Genomic DNA, 26,275 nt, shown 5'->3' with positions numbered 1-26,275 from the left:
TCTCAGATGTGATTGGTCACATTGTTTTCCAAATGTCAGTCTGACCACTACAACAGTTAACATTTCCAATAGACAAGTTGGTACTGAATTTAAGGACCATAAATTGTGGAGAGTAATTAAATAATAAAACCACTTTCAGTTGCATAATTATTTTATTTTTTTAATTTACTCTTGGTTGGTCAATGTTGACACCCAATTTTATATTATGTAGTTTTAAATTAGTTAAAAATATTAGATCAAATCATTGATTTATAACCTATTTAATTATTTTATTCAAAAGGTTTGACCGAAGAACTATTTAAATAAGTTGAATTAGAATATGTAGAGCTGTATTTTTTTAATTTGATCATGATCAGAGAATCAACAAATGATTTATCACAATAAATAAAAATGCTAATTTCTTATATACATTTTTCTACAATAGACACTATTAAAATAATAGACAACAAATTTCAGCTGTCAGTTGATTCGATTTCCAATCTTCTTTTTTTTCTCGATGGTCAAGACTTCAGGAAAATCAAAGACAATAAAATGTTTATTGTCATGTATTGGAGTGCCCACGTCTCGAAGTTGCCCCAGTGTTTTTACAGAAAAAAAAAACTAGCCATTGTCTACAAGCTTCTATTAATTTTTTTTTTGAATTGTTTCCTTATTTCAGCAAATGAAACTGTTTTGTAGAATATTTCTTAAATTGAACTAATTTATTTATTTATTTTGAATATTTAAATAGGTCACACATTAACATATTCTTATGTGCGCTCTAATAATAACAATGTACATATATTTCATTTATAAGTTGTTTAACACATATTTCTTAACCTTTTGTTTTAATTTTGATTTTTTGTTTTTTCATAAATATTTTTTCCCATTTCATATTTTTTTTACTGCCTTATATAAAATTGAATTTTGTGCCTTCGCCTTTTTCTAAATGGCAATCTAATTTTTTCTAATTAAAATTTGTTTGTTCCAGACTTCCAGCATACAAGGGATTAGTCACATTTAGCATAATATTATCTACATTTATCTTCATACTCTTCCAAATAAATGGACCACACCAACCTATTTTAGAGGTAATTATTTATTTCTTTATACACAAATATAATTAAACAGGAAACTTGCGCTTAAATTGCCCCTGGAAAATAAATGTTTGTCGCAGGAGGCCGTTCACAACGGAGTCGACCTTTATGTATGGGAGCGAAGTATGGAATTGGAAAAACAATAATGGAAATAGGCTTAATGCTGTCAAAATGCCATCTCTGTGTGCTGAGACAAGCGTTATCGTCAAAATCAAGAGTGCTGCGTTGGTGTGGAAATGTAGAGCAAATGGACAGCGAAAGAATGGCTAGGAAGATTTACGATGCAAGTGTTGATAGATGCAGAAATCGAGGAATACCGAGAATGACTAAATCCAACAAATGCTTGAAGCTGGACATGTCAAAAGTCTGAAAAATCAACGCGCCTGCATGATGAGTGAATGTAGAGGAAGCGAGTTCTGTACGCAAGGACAGAGTGATATGGTGTTCCGTCCTCTTTGCCTTACAGGGAATCGGCATAATGGTTTATTTATTTTGTTTATTCAGTCAAACTTGGTTATTACGAGGAAGATGGGACAGACGGAATTTGGTCATTATAAGCATTACCTGTCGACCTCGTGGTGTAATGGTCAGCGCATGGTTTATTTGAAATATTCATTTAAAAGGGGTATTTTCACACCAGAATATTTCATAGTCCGGGAACTGGTACCTGAAGCGTAAGACTGATCTTACCTTCATGTAATAAAAAATAATCAAGATACGCTGTGATTGGTGTACCAACGCAGTGCCCTATGCACCTTTAGGTACGGCAAGGGAAAAATGAAGCAGAAGAAAAATGAATTTTGAATCGGGTTGTGGTCCCGTGGCTAGTGTTGCGGACGCACGGGCCAGAGGCCCGAGGTTCAAACCTCACTCTACTCCAACTTGATTTCTATTTTCTAATAGTGAGTTATTTACAACTCGTTGAAAATGGCCACCAAGATGAAAATATTTGGGTAAATTATAAGAATGCTAATATTTATTTTTATCAAAAAAAAATAAAAAAGCATTACCTGTTTGTTATACCAGAGAAAGGTTTTTTTTATTTAATTCAATCGTCTTTGCATATTGTCATATAAACATTTGTATTTTTTCACAATGTTGACATTCTGGATAAGGATATAGACAACTTTTTACACATTTCATTTCACAAATAATTGCGACTTTTTCACTAATTGAGAGACACTTCCACTTGTTAGTAAACATATTTATAATTCAAAAGTTAGGTTTTTTAACTGATTCGACATCACTCACTCGTAATGTTTATTATGCATTGACAATAAAACATTTAAAAAAAAAAACAAAAAACATTGTTAAAACCCTCAAAACAAAGATTATACACGACACCTCGTCGCCGTGTGTATAGTTGAACTGTAGATAGGTGTGGCTCTGTAGCTGCTGTAGTCTGGCTATCTCGGATGAGATAGGCTTCTCTGACTGGGTCGGTGGGGATATCCTCCAAGAAGGGCAGGCGGCGGAGCCGAAGGCGGAGAGGGCGTAATTCCAATAAAACACGCTTAGTCTTTATTTATACACAACTTTTTTCACAAAAAACACAAAGGTTTTATTAAATTATTTGCACCGTGTCGCTGTCAGTCAGGGTGCGGGACAGCATACATGAGCCGCAGGAGAGAGCGAGAGGGGGTCGGGCTGCCCCGGATTAACGCTTAAGACGCTCTCTCATTGGCTGGACATTTTTATATTTTATTTTTACATCAGTACTTCTAAGTCATATAACACCCTCGGTATACATTTTACATAAAAATGAAGTATGTAGGCTTCATCCCCGTGTCCCAATTAATACATAAATAACACGGAAAAAGATCCTACATACCGATTAAAAGGGTGACACGTTTTAGTGCGATTAAGTGAGGCCTAGTACCTCATAATCCTATACATATTTATGGCTAGAGTCTCGATTGTCTAACGTCTGCCCCCGCAAGTGACATAATTAACCGTCTTTATTAAAGGGGCAGCTTATTAGATTACAATATCGAGACTACTAGCCGAAATAAGCAAGAAAACTAACATGTAGAAAAACTTGTAAAAACACCAGTGCCGGCCGCCCTGGTTGAAGCGCCGCGTGTAGCCCTAGCGACGATCAGCTGCTATCGAGGTCGAAGGATTTCTCAGCGCTCAGTCGAACATTTTTCCTCGTGTAGAAACTGCCTCCGTCTATGAGCCCCAACAAGGGCCGCTAGGTTTGATAATGTTTTAAGTGATCGGCACTTGGCGCCGCATTCTGCCTTTTCTGCCATACGAGCGGCGATGTCCGATACAAGGATATCAATCATAATCGGCAATAACTCAGCAGCTCAATAAATTGTAATGAGGTGCCGAGCCGGTACGTACTGAGTTCATAAATTTGCAATTTCAACCATATGTGTGATACGATGTACACCAACTTACTTAAAACACCAATTAAGTACTAAGACACTTTTGTTAGACTTTCTGTTTTCATTTTGTCCAAGTTCGGCTGTATATGACATGTATTAGGCATCTTTTTTTTGTGAAACTTGTGGAGTCCGTTCGTCGGGCTGAGGACTGACTAGTGGAGCTGGCTGGTGAGGAGTGTTCATGGTGGTTACGATTCTCAGCACTGAAGTGACTTGGTAGAAGAAGAAGAAGGCGTATTTCAGGTTTAACTTGTCTGTCTTTTTTTCAGGTTGGTTTGTCGTCCGCCCTATGGTGGGGCTGGTGGGTGGCTCTAGGGATTCTGTCCTCAGTGGGGCTCGGTACGGGCCTACACACCTTCCTGCTGTACTTGGGGCCGCACATCGCTCAGGTGACGCTAGCGGCCTACGAGTGCGGGGCGCTCAATTTCCCCAGCCCCCCCTATCCTGACGAGTAAGTACTTTCCACTATTCAAAATGATAAATCATCTCATTAACGGTCAGATATTAGAAACATCGCTTCAAATCACTCCAACAGAAGCGATATTACTGATGATTGAACTGTTAATTATGTATGAATAGTTGGTAAATAATATTTAAGGTATACAGCGATTGGAAATTTAAAAAATCCCATGAGAAATAAATGCAAGAAAATATGTAAAAATGCCTTTCTTGATTTCTTTCCGTGTGCCTTCTACAGACATTTGATTAAAAAGTCCTTTCATAAATCCTGATTAAAATCAACAAAAAAATACTCTCAATGCATTAAAACCACTTTAAAGTAATTATTTTTTTGATGTAATTCAATCAAACTTTGGCAATATTTCGGAACGCTAGAGCTGTCTGTCTCCACACAAATTTACATTGGAGTTTTGACACACAGCTTGCAACTACTATTAAATTTTTTATATCTATACCTTTGACTCAAAGGCTGTTTTTTTAGAATGTGCATAAGTGTATTGCACTGCCAATTATAAATGTGTATAAATAAATTATTTATATGTAATACGAAGAAGCAGGGATGCATTACAGCGTTATACTCATACAACATTATATTAAAACTAGCGCCAAATGATATAGCGGACGACAATCTCACGCAGGCGCTAATCATAACCATTATTTTGTTTTTCACAACTTTTTACTTAAAATTTGTGTGAAAAATACCAGATCTGGTGAAATCGTGACTTAAGCGAGATAGACTACCATGCTTCATAGTGATAAATCATACTTTCCCAGCCTTCTTTATGCCATGCCCCACCGTAGTTTTTTCAAAAGTCAGATGCCCCACCAGCATCTTTTTTAACTAAACAGCAGGTAAATTTTCAAATCATATTTTAATATGTTTGTAAACGTATGAACTCCTAAAGGAATTAAATAAAACCCATTCTAATACATATATTATAACTGAAATGATTACAAAACACAAATTGAAAATGTAATTAAGTAGAATAAAATAAAAATGAAAACAATAATAAACACACGTGACAATTGAAATTGAGTAAAAACACACATATCTTGACGCCTAATTCATGATTGAATTCAGTTACGCTTGCTACAAAGAAATTTGATGTCCGGATCTAACTTAGTTAATTTCAGTCTTAGGTCCCTATACCTCTATTAGTTATATCCAATCGATTTCGTTTTTTAGTGAGTAAATTATATACGCTTATGGCGCTAAAACCACATTCCACCAAATAAGATGAGAGAAAGGGTAATAATAATTTTCTGGCATGCAAAGTAATATTATGATATTTTGTGTAAGTTTCTTCGCAAATCGATACCATTTTTCCTACATCCTGCACAGTTTCTGTGTTTTTAGATAATTATTGAAATTGTAACGAGTTTCATTCTATTTTAAGTACAATTTGGCGTAAATTTCAATTTTGTACATCTCAGGCATTTTTTTGTATGACCGATGAGTATTCCCCTTTATATGTGGAATGCGGCCTTGTCTCATCTCTGAAGTGTGGTGCCCTACCTCTGAGGCGTTATGCCCCACCGGTGGGGCGTACGCCCCACCTTGGGAAACACTGCATTAGAGAATCCTTGCAGTACCAGCGCATGCGCAGACATGTAGTTCGCTGGCAATGTCACAACATAAGCCATTTAAATGCCCAGACTTCCATATTCCCTTCTCAAAACTGTTTTCCCTCTCTGTTGCAAAAAATTTAGAAAATGCCTGTGATTTAAATATCCACTTTTTTCATATCAGGGCCCCGATTACAATGGGAAGTTAACATTTATCTCCAATTTTATCTACAAAGTAAAATTAAGTTTTCTGTATGAAAAGCAGAATATGCATACATATTTTTCTTCTAAACATGTACAATTATTTTAGGTTACCGACGAAAATACTTTAAATGTTCATGCAAATATACTCATTTTGGTACACAAATATTGTTTTTTCTTTATAGACAGTCGAAGATAACTCTGTTAACTTCCTATTGTAATCGGATCCCAGGATTATAAAAGGAGCAAATATTTTTTAAATGGTGTTTGAAACAGTTAGTTTTAGATTCTCAAGAATATAATACGTATAGCGCAGATTCACCGTAACAAACACTTCTTTACTGTAGCTATATTTAAAAAAATATTTTCAGAATTATTTGTCCAGAGAGTATCGACCCAAGATGGGAGACATCAATTTGGAACATAATGTCTAAGGTGAGTTTTACCTTTCATCTAGATGTGTCTGTATAGTCCATAGGTGGTGGCCTAAGCGTCGACTGTATGCCTGTTTGATCCGTCGAAACAAGAATCAACTTGTTCAGTTCAAATTTTTGGAATTTACTTTGTAAACAAATATATCCACGTTTGTAGAGATGTGAGACGTGTTTGACAACTTTATTTGGATCCACTTTCCTCTGCAACTCTACAATTTTTACAGTTAATAAACATCGCTCCCGTTTGACAGATGACCATTTGATAGCATGTTTACGAATAGCCGTAAATAGCCATGAACCATATAAAATTGACTATCATCAATTTTGTCATTCTAATTCTTCTTTTTGTTTTCTGTTGTATAATCTCATTTTATTATTTAGGTTCGAGTGGAAGCCATGTTATGGGGTCTTGGCACTGCCTTAGGAGAGTTACCTCCATATTTCATGGCCCGTACCGCCCGCCTTGCGCACAAGACATCACCAATCCCTATTTCCAAAACGAAAGAGCCCGCCACATTGTTAGACAGGTGAGTGCTTGATTTTTTTTTACCACTTGAGTTCAGCAATAGTAAATAAATTGTAAACAATACCAGAGAGCCTTGTAACCTTATTTCAGATAATCTCCCATCCTTTATGATATTGATACAATTAATCGGTCATTGAATGTTGCACAGTAAACGTGGTATGGAGTGATAAAGAAAACCAAATTCTGTAATTGCGTTATATAAAGTTGCGATGATGACGAAACAAAACACTTGTAACCGGTTTTTATTATAATCAAAATACTTTGTAGCAGTATTTATGGCAGGACAAGATATTATATATCCATCCTTTTTAAACCAGACCGACAGGTAAAATCCATAGACAAAATCAATGGCTTTTCTGCTTGGTTGACTACAACATTTAGAAAGGTTGCCAGTTAAAAGGTAGTTAAGTGAAATGGAATGAAGTTTTAGAGGTACATTTTTAATAAATAGTTCTGTATTGACCGTGTTCAAGTCAAAGGCTTTAAACCACAATAGGGAAATATCACATACTACGAATACCGATTAAAATATATGAAATGGATTTAGAAAAATTACCTGTTTTTTCGAAATCAATATGGATATTGTGGAGAAATGTTTTTATATATAACTTTAAAGAAGAAATTATAAAATATATGTCCCTGGAAAAACGCTACATTGATAATTGTGATGTCAAGATTCGTGACAAGTCATTCGTATCTGGCGTGTTTATTTATTTTTTTAATACAACGCTTGACACATATACCAACATTATTATATAAAATCAGCTTAAAAACTAAAAAAAAAAACAGATTATTAACGACGTTCTTACAAGGTTACATCATTTTGCAAAAATGTTAGAGATGGGACAAATTGATCGAATAAAAAAATAATTCATTTGATGTTCTTCATGAAAAAAGTATAAATGTCTTTATATTTAAATATTTTTTGGTGAATAATTGTCTTAAACACACTATAATAGGCTCGTTTTTGCATTTTTATATCAATTTTCGGAAACAGAGTCTCATGTTTGCATGAAAAAACTGATAAAATCGATTTGATCGGTACATGATCAGTGATCAATAATTTCCCACCACTAGTGACATTAGTTTGACTGCTGTCATTCTAATCAAGCTATATTTTAAGATTAACAAATTACAACAGGGATGGAGAATACCTTAAATAAGGGAATATGGCAGTCTAAGCATTTACAGGACTTATGACCTGTCATTGGCTGGTTTAAGTGGCCACTTTACACACTGTGTAACATTCACCATTTTGCCTATGTTTGAACATCCATATTTCTTCAATTCTTCCTGAAACCTTTATTGTTGTAAAGAGATTCATCTGACTGAATTATTTCACACACTAGGCAACGCCTGAAAACAATTTTTCCATTTTTAAACTTCTTGGACCAGTTGGTTTCATTACAATAAACTAAGTATCAGTGCTCCAAGATTATTATTCAGCATCTTCAACACTTCACAAGGATATAACCACAAAACTAATAAAAACAGGGAAAAAAAGGTGATCCAATGTTCTATAGATGTCTGGTCTTGCAGGTGCAAGGTACTGGTGCAGCAACTCGTGGAGAAGGTCGGGTTTCTCGGTATCTTGGCGTGCGCCTCCATCCCGAACCCCCTGTTTGACCTAGCGGGCCTCACATGCGGTCATTTCCTCGTGCCCTTTTGGACCTTCTTCGGAGCCACACTCATCGGGAAGGCCATCATCAAAATGCACATTCAGAAGATGTTTGTCATCGTAGCCTTCAACGAAAAACTCATAAGGTACTGTACTGGATATTGGGCTCATTTTACAGTATCTAGAACGCATGAAGTGTGTGGATAATGATTTCAAATGGAAGATCTTATCTTCGGAAGGCCATATCTTCAAATGCTGGGCTTCATTTTAATTGGAGCTGGCATCCGTTGTGTGGAGCCCACAATACATAACAAACATAGAAATATTGAAAATGTTCAATGAAATTTTTTTAAATACCTAGATTATAAAAACAATAAAACGCTTTGTACTTACAGCCAATCTGCCAAACAAAATGGATTTTTACCCTTGAAAATAGACGCATTATATCTGAATTATGCTATTTACATAAATTATTAAATAATAAAGTAGACTCTTTTAATCTACTCTCCAAAATTGATCTTAATGTCCCCTTTCGCGTGACAAGAAATAAGTATTTATTCCATCTGCCAGTCTGTAGCACTAACTATGCACAACACTCTTTCCTCCATTGTTCTTGCTCTAACTATAATGCTTTTTTTTTCATCTATTGATATATTTTACATGACCCTTAATTTATTTAAAAATAAATTAAGACTCATTATTTCTGGCTGCGATATGATCCCACTTACTATTTGATGATTCTCACACTTACTTCTACACTAATACACATAAACACACATCTACACTTACTCTCATACAAATACACATAAACACACCCTTTTGTTGTAACACAATTTAAAAATATGTATGATTCTTATTAGAAACTTTGCTGGACTGTCTTTAAACTGTATTTTTTTATGTTACTATATCATTGTCGACTGTTTGTTTCTTTAAAATAAATAGAGAAATGTCACTTTTATTTTTTACAATTATGAATCAATAAGGTCTATGAAATACTTTCCAGTAAAAAAAATATTTTTTGTACTTCTATTAGTAGCATAAAACACATTTTAAAATTTTGAATTCTCGCAAAAGCGCTTCATTGCATTGGCCACGCCCTTTATACATCACGATGTGCATTAAAGTTTGACATTTTGTCATTCCAGTCGTCATGAGTGTCACGATCAATCATGTCGTGTTTTCATGAAGGCATATTTTTTAACAATTTTATTTTTTAAATTATGTAATAAGCATTTATTTAAAGTTTGAAATATTTAACATTTTGCCTGGCTCCTATCAAACCTGTACAAACTTTTTCAGTGCGACAAACCACTCATGTAATAAATCAAATAATTCGGCCGAATATTTGGTTTGGTAAGCGCAAAACCAAATAATGTTCGTGCTTAGTTCGGTTGAAAAAATATCTATTTAGTGGCCAGGCCACTTTACCCGTTAAATGTCTTAATGAACAGTAAGAACTGCTGTGTAAAAGCCAAATGGGTGTTAATAAATAAATAACTCATTTTCTTTTTCCAGTGAGGTGCTCGGTTGGCTGCACAACATGCCGGGTGGATTCGGGGCTCGGTTAGAGGAGCCTCTCCTGGGCTTCCTGCAGAACCAGCGCACTCGGCTCCACAAGGGCGCCGGACAACATCCCCCCCCTTCCCTCATAGCCGTGCTGTTCGAGAAGGTCGTGCTGGCCATGGTCGCCCTCTTCCTCGTTTCAATCGTCAACTCCCTGGCGCAGAGCTACTTCCGTAGAATACCCAAATCCAAGAAAAGCAAGAAGCAGAAAGATTAACGCCATCCACGGCCCGCTGGGCAACAATAGCCAATTTAGAATATTGTAAGAGCTTGCGATGTCGGAAAATCCGTAGCAACGTAAGAAAATACCCGATTTTAGCATCGGTCCATTCTTCTATACCCGCTTTGTCATTCCTGTCAGTTCTGTCAGTTCTGTGCGCGAATTAGAACCAGAACTCTGGACGTGTTTTTGACTTGATGGAAATCGAGTGGAGATTTGTCCACCTCATTGTGTGCTAGATAGTGCGTTTGGCTGCCAGATTTGATTTGCAATGTTTGGACTGGTGCCTGGATTGAAGACTGATCTTCCCGCCTTCATGCATATTATAAATTATTGCCGATGCGTTGCGATTGGAGTACAAATGTAGAGTCCTGGGCATCATTAATGATGTCACGGGGACGGTCTTATATAATAATAAAATGTCTTATTTTTTGTGTCAAAATACAAATGACCTTTAAACTACGTTTATTAACATTTTGCTGTTAATTGCACTCTTCTATTACACCTGTATTCAAATCTGTCGGGCATGAATTGAGCAACAGAATATTTATGTTCTGGATGGATATCTCGGACAGACTGTTTTACCTCCCAGCTTCCAGAACCAATAGGAAGAGCTGTCGGGCAGCTAAACATGACCACTTTGAAGATTGACACCTTTCACACCAGTGAAACCATGTTTAAGAGGCAAATACTCTTGTTATTGGAGAGTATTATGACTTCATAATATGTTGTCCTAATTTAACACCTTAAATATTTTGTTTTATTTATAATGTTATTCTGGTCCAATAAAAATGAATTTGAACGGTAAAGGAGAGGATATAAAAGAATGGGCCTTGCTAAAATTTAGTGACACGTTGCTTTTTCTCTCATTAACAGACAGATAGACAAATATCTCACTAAATTAAATAATATGTACTACTATTAAAACTGCCTGTTGAGGCTAACAACATGGCATACTCTGATAAAAACTTGAGAATTATTAATTTTTAAATATTGCCACAATGGTAAATGTGTGTTCACTTAACCTTTTCAGCTCTGGTTTTCAAATATACGCGACATTTAAGATTGATTTGCTCCCGTACGTACTGAAATTAAAAAGCGCGAGTTTTTTAAAAATTATTGGTATCCCTAAGTAAGTATCTTTTTTTCTGCATATGTTAGTAGCTGGCATTACACAGAAAAGTTTGTTTTTTAGTTTGACAGCTGTCTTCAAGCTGGTTCGGGGCCAATTCCTGTCGTCCTTGTATATGATATTTAAGCCGAGTTTTAAATATATTTAACTAAAATTAGTTTTATTTGATTGAATTAACATATTTTGTAGGTTAAAAATAGACATTTCGTGAAGTCGATTTGTTATCAGTTTGAGACTTTTTCATTAAAAATTAACATTAAATGATTTCTGAAGCATAAAAAAAAAAAAATTAAATAATTAGTTTAATACTTATATAATGTAAAATATTTTTTTTATTCACAAGGATTAATTCAGGTCTGAAAAAGTTAAAGTGAAACCAAGCAATTAGTTTTGTATAAATGGATACCTTCTTTATTCTTAAGCTCAGTAAGATGGGTCAGAAAATGGTAACTAGTCCTGTGCCAAATCTTGGTCCATTTTATTTGTTTTATACGGGGCAGTGTCTGGAATTGAAAATTGCGCATGGGGCAGTTTCACAGTTGACAAAATGAGCTGTCTTGTAAAGACGCAACTTCTGACGACTAACGACGTATTATTCTATGATCAGCAATCAGCGTCAGGTTTCTAAAATAACCTGGATCGTGAACATCATTGAAAACTGGTATTTACAAGCGTGAAGTGAAAAAGTGCAACAAAAACAACGACCGAGGATAAATAAAGAGACACAAGCAACAACAAATACGCCACGACAGTTGAAGATAACAGTCGACAGTATCACAGACGTGGGATGTGCGCGCAGATGTTCTATTTGTTGAAAAACAAGACATGTTTTAATTTTTCTTAATTTGACCGCAAATTTCACCCAATGTGTGTATTACAATGAATCAATGTTCATTGGGTCAAGTCTTGCGCAAGATTTTGTACCATTTTCTGACCCAGTCTCTTTTGAGATATCTGTCTATCTTGATAAAATCCACGGAGAGTTAAATCCAGTACTCGTATGCAAACGTTTAGACATACTCAAACTATGGTTAAATGGCTGGAACTTTATTGTGAATGTGCTTGTGAAAGACAAAAGCATCGCTGGTGCATTTTCCGTATACATAGTTTAAGTGTATTTTATAAAAAGAAAACTCAAATTAGATTAGGTACCGTGTTATGTAGGCAATTGGTAATGATATTATTATTCTGATCATCTGTCACTTGTCTTATTCCATTATTTTATACCCTGTGTTATGTTTTGTCTTTGTAGATGTTGTGTATTTTGTCCGGCGCTTGTTTTGTATGCAAAATATTAAAGACACGGTTGTAAAAAAATTCCCATAGCTTTTTATAAAAGATGTTTAATTTTATCAGGGTTGTTTCTTCTCCGGTATTCCTCGCTTTTAAAGCGAACCACTGTGTTATGACGGAAGAAACTTCTTTAATTTTATACTGACTTTGTTCACAGCATAATTATGAGGCCTGTCATATCGCTAACAGAATTCTTCTTTTTATTTATTCATTATAAAACACTAAAATTAAAATGTCTTTACTGGGATTTCCTATTCTGAGAACACACAAATTGGATATAAAAAATGTTTTCTTACATGTCGTAGAGCATTTAATTGTATGGCAAAGTTTCTAGAAAACGTATAGAAAAATTGTTTTAATAAAAATTAACTACTTTGCAACGTTCCAGGTTAATAGCCGATCAATTAAAGCAGTGGTATGTTGTAACAACATATTTACATTTTCTAGGGTAGCCATGTTTTTTTACATTTAGCTTGTTTGGGGTACAAAGAACTGTACAGGGTTCATCTTTTAAATGTCAGAAACAATAACAAACTATTTGATGTTTGTACAAACTAATCCGATCATGTCAAACGTTGTCGTTGAATGTCTGCAAGTCAGCGGTTCGTACAATAAACGTCAGTAAACCCATGTTTTCTTTATTTCTTGTCAGTTATGTTTCACCGTTCATATGTGTGTTTTGATCACAGGTATGAAGAGTTGTAATTTTCAAGTTTCGGTGGGGATTTTAAAGAAAAAATAGCAATACATAAAATATATTTTTTAATGCTTAGTTTGAGTCTATTAATAAATAAACTAAAAAAATGTTAATCACTTAACTTCCTCATTGATCGAATAAAAAATAGAGAGCCTTTTACTGTTATAAATGTTTTCAAAAGTATTATACACTTTAAAATAAATTAATAAATATAATGCAGCAGATCTCTTGATAGTTTTGTGTACCTAAATATGTACGACTGAGTCTGTTTTTTATGTTTAAATTCACAACTTTATAAAATGAGATTTATTTTTAATATGACAGGCCTCACATCGAAGGCTTTGAACCAGAATTATCATTTACAAGCTCTCCTGTTAAAAAAAAATACGCAGCATTTTGGTGGTTAAACATAATTTTTTTCATATTTTATGATATGTGATTCTGGTTTTAAGTCCTCGGTATGTTTGTGAATTTTTCAACAGGTCGTAAACTTAGTTTATAAAATAAAAATCAAAGGGACACTCTCGTTATTTGTCTCATAGATTGTAAAATCCTTAATTATCTGGTACAATTATCCACAGCTATTCATATCAGATTTTGTACTCGTTTTATATCCCGAAAATATTTATTTCCTTATCAAATACGCATTAGTGTGTATTAGGAATGTTAAAAATTATCTATACTTTGGTCAAATTACCGTTGAGGTTGTCTTCATTCAAATCAACACTGCATATTAGATTTTAGGCGAGCATTAAAACATTTACTTTATTACCTTTTCTCTCTCTTGTTGAATGTGAAGATTCGGAAAATCTAATAAATCTAATCTGTGCGCATCTACTGCAAGAGAAATACCGCCTTCTTTAAAAGATCTTAAGGATCGAGGAGCCGACAGGAGGCAAGCATCCTGGCTGCTCAATGTGTGTAAGAGATTGGACCAGAATAGTAAATGACGAAGGACTGCTCCGGATAGCGCAAGAGCGGGAAAGATTTGCCACGGTGATCGGCAATGTAGGGGGATCTGACACAGCCCACAAAGAAAAATGAATAAGTTCAGTGCTACGGGAAATTGAATATAATAAATGTTTTCTTGCATGCGGAAAAAATTTAGAGCATTTAATTGTACAGTGAGGTTTCCGAAAAAAATGAACCGCTTTGCAATGTCACATTGTTTACAATAAACTCTAACGTTGTTGTGTTTTTGTGACAACCCCCAACTGATTTCTGGTTTCCGAAGTGAATTATACAGGATTCTACTTTTAAATGTCAGAAATACTCACTGACTTGAACTCTGTGACGTCGTAGGCGGTGTAATTTTGAAGTTTTGGTGGGGATTATTAAGAATATAATATTTTTTAAATCGTAGCGATAAAAATAAATTTGCTTTTGGCTTTGATAGTCTATTAACAAATAAAATAATGAAAAAACCACTGAACTTCCTCATTACCTGTTTGTCTGACTTACGAATTGGACGATCTTATACTCATCAACATTTTTTTCAACATACCAGGATCTATGAGGACACTTAATAAAATTAGTTAAATGTTTGACCGCTAATCCAAATGTTTAAATATAAGTAACATTTACTTCTCACATAGATGTTTTACATCGAGATTGTACTGTACAAATGTGTGCTCAAATTTGATGATACAGTGAAGTGATGCCAGTTTTCGTAAGTTATATTTTAATGCAGAAATTCGTTTTATTTTTCTAATTTTTTTTCTTTAGTCTCTCGCTCTTTAAAAGTTCCACTAAAGTTAGTGGAGTCAAAAATGGTTTTTGGGATTTCCTAATTCACGGTATTAGATTGCACTTTGTATTTTAAATTATGTTTCTCGTCTCACCGCTGCATAGTATATTTAGTTGTAGTTTTTAGGTGAAAAATACAAGCTGGTGAATTTCGAAGCAATGACAAAAATATATTTGCTATATTTTTACAGTGATCCCTTTATTCAACATCATACTATAGCCAAATAGATTACATTTTGGAAAATTCTGTTGCAATGTGTATTATTTCTAATCAAACACAAATTTTTCATCGCTTTGTAATTTCCTACAACTAGTAACCTCAAAATCAGTATTTGTGGGTTACCCCTCCTATGCTACAAATAGACAAGTCTTGCATTCAAATCATCGTAATATGATTTTAAGGAATCACGACTTGTCTTTTTGCAGCATTCATGGAGGAAGATGCAAATATGTGTTTTTAATGGGTAGCTCAAAAATGCTGATTTTGAAGTTACCTAGTTGTAGTGATTACCCCGCTATATATATATATTAATTATATGAATGATTATCTTTTTTCCAGATTCAAACTTCGCACAGTTTTATTATATTTTAAGAAAAAACTAAAAATGTATTTTCTGTTAACTAAATAAAATAATATCTGTACCTTAGAATATAAAACACGGGAGTCCACGTTTTGCCATTTCGGAGTTTAACTCTCCCTTCCCGGTGATGTGTAGCTAGTACACATTGCATCTAATAACTTTAATATCTCCATAAATATAATAAGTGATGGGTTGAGATTTTCGGTATTCCTTCGTTATACATGTACGTATCGGTAAAAGCATTTTTTAAATTAAATAGTTAATGCTTATTGGGAACACAAAAAGTGTTTAATTAAAAATCGGAGATATCACCAATACAACAAAATGTTTACCAATGTGTCACATGTTGCGTTCGTAGTAAAAGAGTAATCCTAATGTATAATTGTCTCGCACACTCTTTACGTCTTACTCTCGATAATACGGGTATATTTGGGAGCGAGAGAGATAATTTTTATGCGTCACACGCGTGGACAGCAAATTTTATTGTACTTCTCCCAGACGCCCGTTAGCTGCGTTAGTAGCTGCTCGGCTTTCGTTTGGGGCGGTTCTTTTGCGCGCACTGAGAGAATGAATTCATGTTTTTAGCAATTAGATTAAAAATACCACCACTTTAGACTTCAACTATAAATAATTGAAGCAATTGCCGATGAATATGACACTTTTACGATTTAAAATCTCTAATTTTTTGCATGTGTAGTGACTACACTGCACCGTAACACGCGGAAGTTTTTAGGACAGTAAGGGAAAGGTTAAAATGCAGAAAGTATCGCAATTATCTATTTTATATTCGAATAAATCACCGATGTTTACTTTCATCATAAAAAAGATTTTTTAAGTGGAAATAATAATCTGAAGTTCTCTTTGTTTTAATGCAAAAAACATCAGCAGTCCCAGATACACAGTTTAAATATGTGCTTTTATTATTAAAATAATCATTATATAAAGTTATTTATAGGTAGGTAGAAATGATCTCATTTACTTGAAAAGTCATCATGTTTTGAAAATCACAAAACTTGTTTTGTGAACATTTCGTTCAATGTGACTCCTGTGGTTTATATTCTGAGGTACAGATATAAGAAAGCAAATTGATATTTCGAACCGGGTTGTGGTCCCGCGGTAGTATGGTGGACTCACGGGCCAAAAGTCGGAGGTTCAAATCCAACTCTACCACAATTCGATTATTTACGATTTATTTATTATATTTGTTTTAGGAAATGGTCTGAAAATTTAAATATTTGAGTAAATAATAAGAACTCAAGTATTTCTCTATGAATACATTACATACATATATTTAAACGGACTGAGGAGACAAGATAATATCCAATGTAAAAAAGTTTTTGTTTCAACCCTCATAGGTTACTGTTATAGCGTCGGATCTAATGAGATCTAGCATCCTGTCACTTACTAAAAAGGGATGGGAATATACATGTTTGTAAATTAATACTAGCATATTATTCTCCCCTCCCTTGTGAGCAAGTGTCTGGTTATTTGCGCCAACTTAACCCACGGTAGGTCCAGCTCTGTCTGTTTAATTCTCGCAAACTCAACCTTTGGACTTACACCATTATGGACATGTTATGGAAATACACGCATACCGGTTCAAAATTCAGAAATAATCAACTATCTTTTTTTTAATATAAAATATTTTTTGTTTATGAACTCTTCCAAAGGGAGATCTTTTAAACATAAGGCATCCAAACAAAAACGTGTCATTTAAACCTTCTTTATTTAAATCAATAAAATGTTGAAATTATTTAATACGGGTGTTCATCTTACTAATCATTAAAAAATATATTATCATTATATTACCTAATTTATTACAATATGCAAGAAACTTTTGCTAGTGTGCCTATGTCTTGTAGCTTTTTAATATTTTTTCATCAATATTTTAGCTATTTTGATTTAAAAAATGTAAATTTACAATATCACATAAAAATAGGCAATGTTTAATAAAGGTTTCACTGTACTGTAAGAAATATCAAAGGTTTTAAAATCCCATTTCTAGTTGTATCCACACCTAACTTGTGTTAACGTAATTAAATTATAATTACTTTTTGTATGTGACAGTTATATATTATAATACTGTAAGTCCCATCTTCATTTCGTGTCCAAATTACACATAATATATTGTTTTGATTTAGTTTATTTCGTAATATCTAATATAAATTCGATATCAAGGTAGACATTCGACCAAATTAGTTAATATAAATAATTATGCATTAGCATTCTTTCCTATAAAAGCCAAATCGAAGAAAATTGAAATTGATTTATTTAAGACAAATAATTGAGAATATTTTATTATTATGTATTATAATGTATGTTTGAGTACCTGCAATATGATGTAAGTATTGCTTAGTCCTTAAATAATTTAATAAATTAAAATTATATGGAACACAATTTAATTGTAATGCGCAATAATGAGTCAAATTTCTACAATGGTTTTTTCAAATTATTTTTATAATTTATTATAGGTTCTTGAATAAAACAATAAATAACGTATGCATACAGCCTTTTCTTTATATTGTGTCTTTGGCACAGTTCAACGCAGCTTTTGTTTATAGCTTCCCTTCACAACTACGGTACCTACTAACTTTCTTGGACGCCTTGAAGAAACGCCTGAAACATTATTATTTATCCTTAGAATCCTAACCTCCCTTCATATATTTTTTCCATCTATTATTTAATCCTTTTCTTTCCCGTATCCTGTTCCTTTCTCCTTCCAAACTCATTGCTTGATCCCACTTCCATCTTATAAATAATGTGCGTTATGTAAGTATTTTTATTAATAAGATTATATGTGCAAGTTCTATCGTCTCACTAAAATTTGAAAATAAATATGTGTGTAAAATAAAAACATATATTTAAAAAAAATCTTTGTAAAAAATTGTATGTTTTTAAGTATTTCATTTAACATTGCTTCGTATATTGTCAAATCTAGCTCGACATAGAAGTGGTAATTATTGCATGTAAGGCTTGGGTCTGCTATCTGTTACAAGATACATTTTGTGTTATGAATACACCAAAGTCCACTTTGTTTTCATGCAAAAAACATCATTAGTCCCATATACACACTATTTTATATAAATATGTACTTTTATTATCAAAATATTTATTTTACAATAAAAGTTCTTTCTAGATTGAAATCATATCATTTGGTTCAAAAGCTATCATATTTTGGAAATTGAAGAATCACAAAATATTGTTTCCTGAACATTTCGTTTAATGTGATTTCCGTGGTTTATCCTTTAAGGTACGGATTTCGTGTTGACCTTCCCTAGGATCGAACCCGGGTCATCAAGTATGACAGGAGGCGTACTTCTTCTCATTTGATTGACTTTTTCAGGATATTTACCTGAGAGTTGCCATTGAGTTAAAAATAGACTTCCAAGATTCTTGTTCTATTTTACACTCCGAAATGTGTTAATTTTAAGAACTGGACGAAGGAATAAATTAATAAAAACTCAATTATGTTTTTAAAATAATTTATTTGCCAATGTAAAACAGTACAGAAAAAAAGGAACATAAACTCATTTTGTCCACAAAATTATAAATATCTTATATTAATTTGTATAAGATTAAAGTTATGGAATAAAATTTAATGTTGTTTATTTTACTAATTTACTTAAAAAATTATGAGATATTTCTGTTTTCAGAAGAAACTATTTCTTTTGCCTCGATGATACGATGAGTGAAAGCCAAGAAATTAAAATTAACAGGTTTTTTTTTTACTTTTATTCTAAATATATAGCTAATTTTATTTTTAATCTAAATAATAAAAAAATGTGGCTTATACATGCATTAATTCATTTCATTTCTACAATTTGTAGGTGGATTTGTAAAAATGTAATCTGTAAATGGCGGTTTGACTTTGCAAGGAATGAGGAAATAAGATAACAGACGCAGCATGCTCTGGTCAAGCGTCATCAAGCAGAGGCTGTACGGTTAGCTGGGCAATATACAAGGCATCGGGTTCTCGACATCCTGGACGGACGTCCGCCGCTGACATAATGGGTTATTTTTTATGTAAACTATGAGAGCTTGAAGTCATCAACACATTTTATATCGTCGTACGAACAAAATATTTTGAGTTTGTCAAAATGTTTGTAGACAGTGTGTAAAATGGCCACTTAAGCCAGCCAGTGACAGGTCATAAGCCCTGTATATGCCTAGACTTCTATATTGCCTTCTCTTAAATGTTCTTCATCCTTCTTGTAATATGTGTATTTATATAATCGGGTCCCGGGGTACGTTAAGCCAGGGTGCTGAATCCACAATAAAGATGATTTGTTTCACTTTCGTATTCAGCCTCGGCTATCATCATTTCAAATCCGCTCTCTAGTTGAAGCATATGGTACCCACAAAGAGCCTCCATGCATCTGTATCGACTGCTAGCTCCTGTGCATCCTTCCGAGTCGGGCTCTTGTCTCGATTTTCTGACATAAACTTGCCGATGAACAGTCAGCAGTGGACGTTCAGGACGTCGAGAACCTAATACCTTGTAAAGTAGGCAAGCGTGGTTAAGGCTGTCAGAAGGCATTCACAGTATATGGCCCAGCCAACCATCGCCTCCGCTTGATGAGTTGTGACCAGAGTTTGTTGCGTCCGTTCTCTTATTACTTAATTCCTCACACAGTGAAACCACCGCACACCCGAGACTCTTCTGAGACACCTATTCTCAAAACTCGGTATTTTGCTGGTTTGGGCCCTGGGGAGGTGCCACGATTTGCGTCCGTAGAGGAGAATAGGTGTTGTGATTAATTAATCCAGGCATTTCGACCCATTACTCCCGACATCACTCTTCGTTGCTGGTTGCCACCTTGACTGCCCTGACTGCGATCGCCTCTCTGTACCAACACGGCCCATTAAAAAGCCCTTTTTAGGGCTATTGAGGTTGACTTAGCGGTCAGTGCTTTTTGGGTTCGACGGGCTCCCAGGCTTCTCGCTTATGCCGGGCAGGCCGATTGCGAGGAACCAGTGAGATGAAGGCGCCACTGTCATGGGTCGGTTACACTTCTAAAGGGACAAAGTCCACTCTATGGGTACGGCGGACTACGGAATTCAACATACGGATACCGGTGAATTATGGAGCCTGATTTTGTGCTTTAAACCAGTATAAATAACGATGGATTATAGTAGTTGTTGGATAATCGAACAGCGGATTACTGAGAGAATATTGTAATTCTTTATAATATTCATATGTATACAATCACTCTCTTCTGCTTGTTCATAATGCATATATTTTATTATTATGTCTCCCTTGTTCCTTGCCGAGGGAAACACTAGATATTATTTTAAAACATGCCCTTTTAATTACATATTATTAAATACAGTTTTGCTTTAAAAAAAATTTCTATTATTATTATTATTACGTATAGTTATTATCAAGGGAGATGATAATAAAATATAAAGACATAGATATGAAACCTTTTCTTAAGAAATGAACATGTAAAAATAGTTTAAAGTCCACTCCTGTAGATTTGCAATAAAATTAATGTTTTCTAGGATGTATTTTCGATACATCATAAGAATATAGTTTTTCTCCAGTATGAATTCTTTGATGGGCTTTTAAACTACCTATTTTAGTAAATGACTGATTGCATACATCACAAGAATATGGTTTCTCTCCAGTATGAATTCTTTGATGGGCTTTTAAACTACCTATGTGAGTAAATGACCGATTGCATACATCACAAGAATATGGTTTCTCTCCAGTATGAATTCTTTGATGGGCTTTTAAACTACCTATGTAAGTAAATGACTGATTGCATACATCACAAGAATATGGTTTCTCTCCAGTATGAATTCTTTGATGGGCTTTTAAACTATCTATTCGAGTAAATGACTGATTGCATACATCACAAGAATATGGTTTCTCTCCAGTATGAATTCTTTGATGGGCTTTTAAACTACGTATGTAAGTAAATGACTGATTGCATACATCACAAGAATATGGTTTCTCTCCAGTATGAATTCTTTGATGGGCTTTTAAATTACATATTTGAGTAAATGACTGATTGCATACATCACAAGAATATGGTTTCTCTCCAGTATGAATTCTTTGATGGGCTTTTAAACTACCTATGTAAGTAAATGACTGATTGCATACATCACAAGAATATGGTTTCTCTCCAGTATGAATTCTTTGATGGGCTTTTAAACTACCTATGTAAGTAAATGACTGATTGCATACATCACAAGAATATGGTTTCTCTCCAGTATGAATTCTTTGATGGGCTTTTAAACTATCTATTCGAGTAAATGACTGATTGCATACATCACAAGAATATGGTTTCTCTCCAGTATGAATTCTTTGATGGGCTTTTAAACTACCTATGTAAGTAAATGACTGATTGCATACATCACAAGAATATGGTTTCTCTCCAGTATGAATTCTTTGATGGACTTTTAAATTACATATTTGAGTAAATGACTGATTGCATACATCACAAGAATATGGTTTCTCTCCAGTATGAATTCTTTGATGGGCTTTTAAACTACTAGTACCTATGTAAGTAAATGACTGGTTGCATACATCACAAGAATATGGTTTCTCTCCAGTGTGAATTCTTTGATGGCATTTTAAATGACCTGGTTGAGTAAATGACTGATTGTAGACTGCACAAGAATGTAGTTTGATATTTTCTTGAATATTGCTTTTTGTCTCAACTGTAAAATATAAACACATTATTCATATTAAATTCTCAACAAATCTTATAGTATTTTGAGTAGGTATGTCTAAATGTTTGATGATATCTTAACAGAGATGTAGGAATTATTTGGGAATATCAATGCCTAGGGCATTAGCAGATTTTATGACTTGTCATTGACTGGTTTAAATGTGTAAACGTTCGCCATTTACAAATGTGTTTAAAATATCCAGGTTATGAGCTCTATAAATGCTTAGTCTACCATATTCTCTAATAATCTCAGTTGAGATACCTATTTATATAAATATCGCAGAATGAAAATAATACATAAATTATATTAATATACATTGTGTGTCCGGAAAGAAATGTCAGTGATTTTTCTCGACGCGGCTATATGTCGGTGCGCGCGCGGACTGGTTGTGGGGGAAGTCAGTTAACGAACGCTGGATCTCTCGGTCTCCGGAGAATGAGGACAGGCGTTTCCGCGGAAGTTGTTTTGGGACCTTATGCAAAATATACGGGCTATTTCATCGGCAGCTGCGACGCGCGCAACATGATGATTACAAATTTATATTTAACATTATTTAAATATTCTACGGCTATATTTTGCCCCGGTATTACTGAGGCCAGGCTCTGAAGTGAATAATTTATCTTTATTGGGAGCCTAGCGCTTAGTCGTACATATACCGGGGATTCTAGCTGGTTTATTTTATTATATTTTATACAGTTACATATTTTATCAATTTACACTACGCGTCCGGAACAGGTAGGATGAGCAGATCCAAAATCAAGACGATGCTCATTGTGTTTATTCCCAGATATTGAATGTAGTCAACTGGTTTTAAAATCTGGTGCAAACAATTAATATCACAGGACTGGTCCATCATGAGTTTGTACCACTGTGAAAGCTAAATTTTACATTGAAGTGATAAAAAGACTGAAACACAGGATTCAACGCGTCCGGCTGGACATCGCAGACGACTGGAAGTTGCATCACGACAACGCGTCGGCCCACAGCGCCTTCCTCGTCACCAAGTACCTGGCCAAAACAGGGGACAAACAGCGGACCCCTGACTTCTTTTTGTTTCCAGGCCTGAAAGGACCAATCAAAGGAAAGCATTTTGAGCCTATCGAGGGGATCCAAGCAGCTTGTACCGCGGCCTTAAGGAGCATTCCGAAGGTGGCCTACCGTGGCGCATTTGATGCCCGTAAAAATCGCTGAAGCCGATGCATCAACACAGGAAGACCTTATTTTGAAGAATTTTGATGTGTTGTAACAAAAAGTTCAATAAATTCTTTGTAATCGACTCACTGACATTACTTGCCGGACACACCGTGAATATGCAGCACTAAGCACTCGTCTTGTGTTCCATTCAACCTAAGTTCCGGAACCTAACTTGTAGTCAGTAAACGTGAAGGAGCGTAAAAAAGCGCAACATACAGCTTTGAATTCACAGTAAACCGGCATAGGCGATTAGTCTTTTTTACTATTACTATTATTTTTTATGTGTTTTACAGGGCAATGCACACGCGACAATGCTCATTTTTCAGAATATAATTTCAAATTATTGTTCTATGAAGTATCATCTCTGTTTAAAGATAAAAATGATAAATTAGTGAAAATACAAAAATTATCAAAAATATTTTGTCATCAATATTTTGAATTTGTCCAAATTTTTGTAGACAAGGACTGGATTAAACTCCCTGGGGAGCTGTTAATATTAACGTACTACAACAAAGATGAAAAACATTTTAGAGAAGGTAATATAGAGATCTGGCATCAACAGGGCTTATGATCTGTCATTGGCTGGTATAAGTGGCCACTTTACACACTGTGTAACATTCACCATTATGAACATATTAAAACATCTATATCCCTTCAATTATTTCATCTGTTGATGTTTGTGAAGCTAAAGAGCTGAAACCTTTATTTATGTGAGTGAGATTTGTGTAATTGAATTATTTCACGTACCATACTCGGCCACCCCTGGAAATTGTGAATGGTGAATGTTACACAGTGCGTAAAGTGGCCACTTAAACCAACCAATGACAGGTCATAAGCCCTGTAAATGCCTAGACTTCTATATTACTTTATATAAAATGTTATTTTTCTCTGTTGTATTATGTTAAAAATATTTTGGTTAATAAATAGGAAATGGAAGCTTATCACGGTGCATAGAGCACTGCATCAGTACAAAAATGGGGCATATTTCAATATTTTTTTACTTGATAAAAAAAGAAAATAAGATAATCATTCTTAGGTTTCAGGCGTGGTGTTCTGAACATTCTCTACCCCCTAGAGAGTGGTTAATTTGGGGATTTTTGCTTTTTGAATGCAATTACACTTTGCTTCATTAATGGCCACACTGATGATCAATAGTCAAATGACGTATAAAACTGTTAAAAATGGTAAAAAAAGGAATACGGTTTGGTCATTTCAACGCAATTAAGTGTCGTAATAATGTGCTTAATGAAAATCATAATGTTTGATTTCACTTGGTCATATTTATTTGGCGTTTAATCATTAGTGTGGGCCAGATATAAACCGAAGTATAAATGTATGCAAAAAAAATCTCCTAATTAATCACTCTCTAAGAGGTAGAGAAGATTTAGAATAGCGCCCCAGGGTCAGTAAAAATTTAATATAAAAAATACTTTTTAAAATAAATCTCATGTCAGCCTAGTCGAGAATCGAACCCAAAATTTTGAAAAAAAATATATAAATGTTATTTATTTGAAACTGTGCACTAAGTGCACTCATATTACAGTTATTTTTATTTTGGCTAATTCATATAATACTATTTTTGTGAAAATAACCACAAAAAACTGCTATACAGTAAATATGGATATCCCAACAAACGTAAGGCTATAAAATGCTTAGAAAAATATGTAAATAATTAGTTTAGAGGGATTAAAAGAAATTTTAAAAATCCAAATAATTAAACCGTATTTTGGACAAAATAAAAAATATCATGGAGAAAACAGAATCGCAAGATATAATTTAATAAATATATTAATATTTAGTCGTCCTCGTGGTGTAGTGATAAGCGTGTTTGCCTGCCATGCAAGAGGTCTCGGGTTCGTTTCCCGACATGGTTGATGGCGGCCTCAGTGGTGTAGTGTCAAGACGATTGACTCATGCACGGAAGGTTCCGGGTTTGATTCCCGGTGAGAAAACAAAGAGTTAATGTGATTTTTCTCAAGCCTGGGTGTTCTGCGTTGTAAGTCACCACTGTAATTGGGCCTCCTGGCCTGTTGTGGTGCAAAAAAAATATGTGTAATGATTTAAAATGGTATTTTAACACTAGAATATTTCATAGTCCCTGGACTGGCACCTGAAGCGTGAGACTGATCATCTTACCTTTATGTAACAAAATTATTAAGAAATGCTGCAATCGATGCACCGATGCAGTGCCCAATCCACCATTAGGAGCGGAAAAGGAAATGAAGAAGTAGAATATATTCGTAAGACGATGAAAATGTCTGGAGATTTGTACCATTTTTTAACAATTTAAACATCAACTTACCAGTAAGAACAGAAGAGGGCTTGAAGTATTCATTAATATCCACACCCAGCTGCCTCCCGTACTGAGGACCATACCAAACGAGGAGTTCCTTATTAGGGTAAATGTTCTTTATCGTCCTACAAAATCAAACAATAACAAAATGTAACACAGCTAAAATAACTCAATATATTTCCATTACTTGATTATAAAACCCTTTTCATATACAACACCAAATATTATTAATTTATTGTTTCACTATTTACCTTTTTGGATATTGTAATGTATACTTTACCACGACTTGCTGGTTTGTCACCCATGTCTGCCGCAGTCAGACTTTCCAGCGTAAACAGGAAGCCACCCTCCCAAAGAGAGTTAACAGACTAAATTCGGAAGCTAAGGGCACGACTGAGCCAACTGAAAATCAACCTCGATAGCCCTGAAAACGACTATTCATCCGGTACAAGTGGTCTAGAGAGCTCCCGCGCACAGGACAGATAAACCAAGTAAAACACTTGTTCACTGTTCAGAGTTAGGAAAATGACTGATTTCATTACATGCCTTATAAAGCGGCGCACGTATCGCCGGCCGCAGGTCTCGTGAATAGCGACGCGCCTCAT

At 34.5% G+C, this 26,275-nt stretch overlaps 2 protein-coding genes across 2 annotated transcripts; one reads left to right on the top strand and one right to left on the bottom strand.

The window, feature by feature from the left end:
* Nucleotides 1-970: 970 nt before the first annotated feature.
* On the top strand, nt 971-11,477 carry LOC148271883 (vacuole membrane protein 1-like; the record flags this gene model as incomplete). The annotated part of the gene is made up of 6 exons (XM_088240806.1): nt 971-1,070; nt 3,739-3,920; nt 6,067-6,130; nt 6,511-6,656; nt 8,195-8,419; nt 9,789-11,477. Coding segments are annotated over 6 exons (982 nt in total), but the record flags the coding sequence as incomplete, so codon positions are not given.
* Nucleotides 11,478-20,720: 9,243 nt separating this feature from the next.
* Nucleotides 20,721-26,275, bottom strand: LOC148271882 (uncharacterized). Its single transcript, XM_088240805.1, has 3 exons — nt 26,217-26,275; nt 25,680-25,795; nt 20,721-22,171 (listed from the first exon to the last, which is right to left on the bottom strand). Exons 1-3 carry the CDS (start codon nt 26,273-26,275, stop codon nt 20,994-20,996), a joined length of 1,353 nt encoding a protein of 450 aa, XP_088096931.1. The 3' UTR covers nt 20,721-20,993.

Source organism: Micrasema longulum, unplaced genomic scaffold (assembly GCF_059751315.1).
Source record: "Micrasema longulum isolate JH-2025_06_02 unplaced genomic scaffold, ASM5975131v1 h1tg002609l, whole genome shotgun sequence".
NCBI classification, from domain to species: Eukaryota; Metazoa; Arthropoda; class Insecta; order Trichoptera; family Brachycentridae; genus Micrasema; species Micrasema longulum.
Note: the sequence above shows the minus strand (reverse complement) of the source record. Positions and strands in the feature narration are given on the sequence as shown.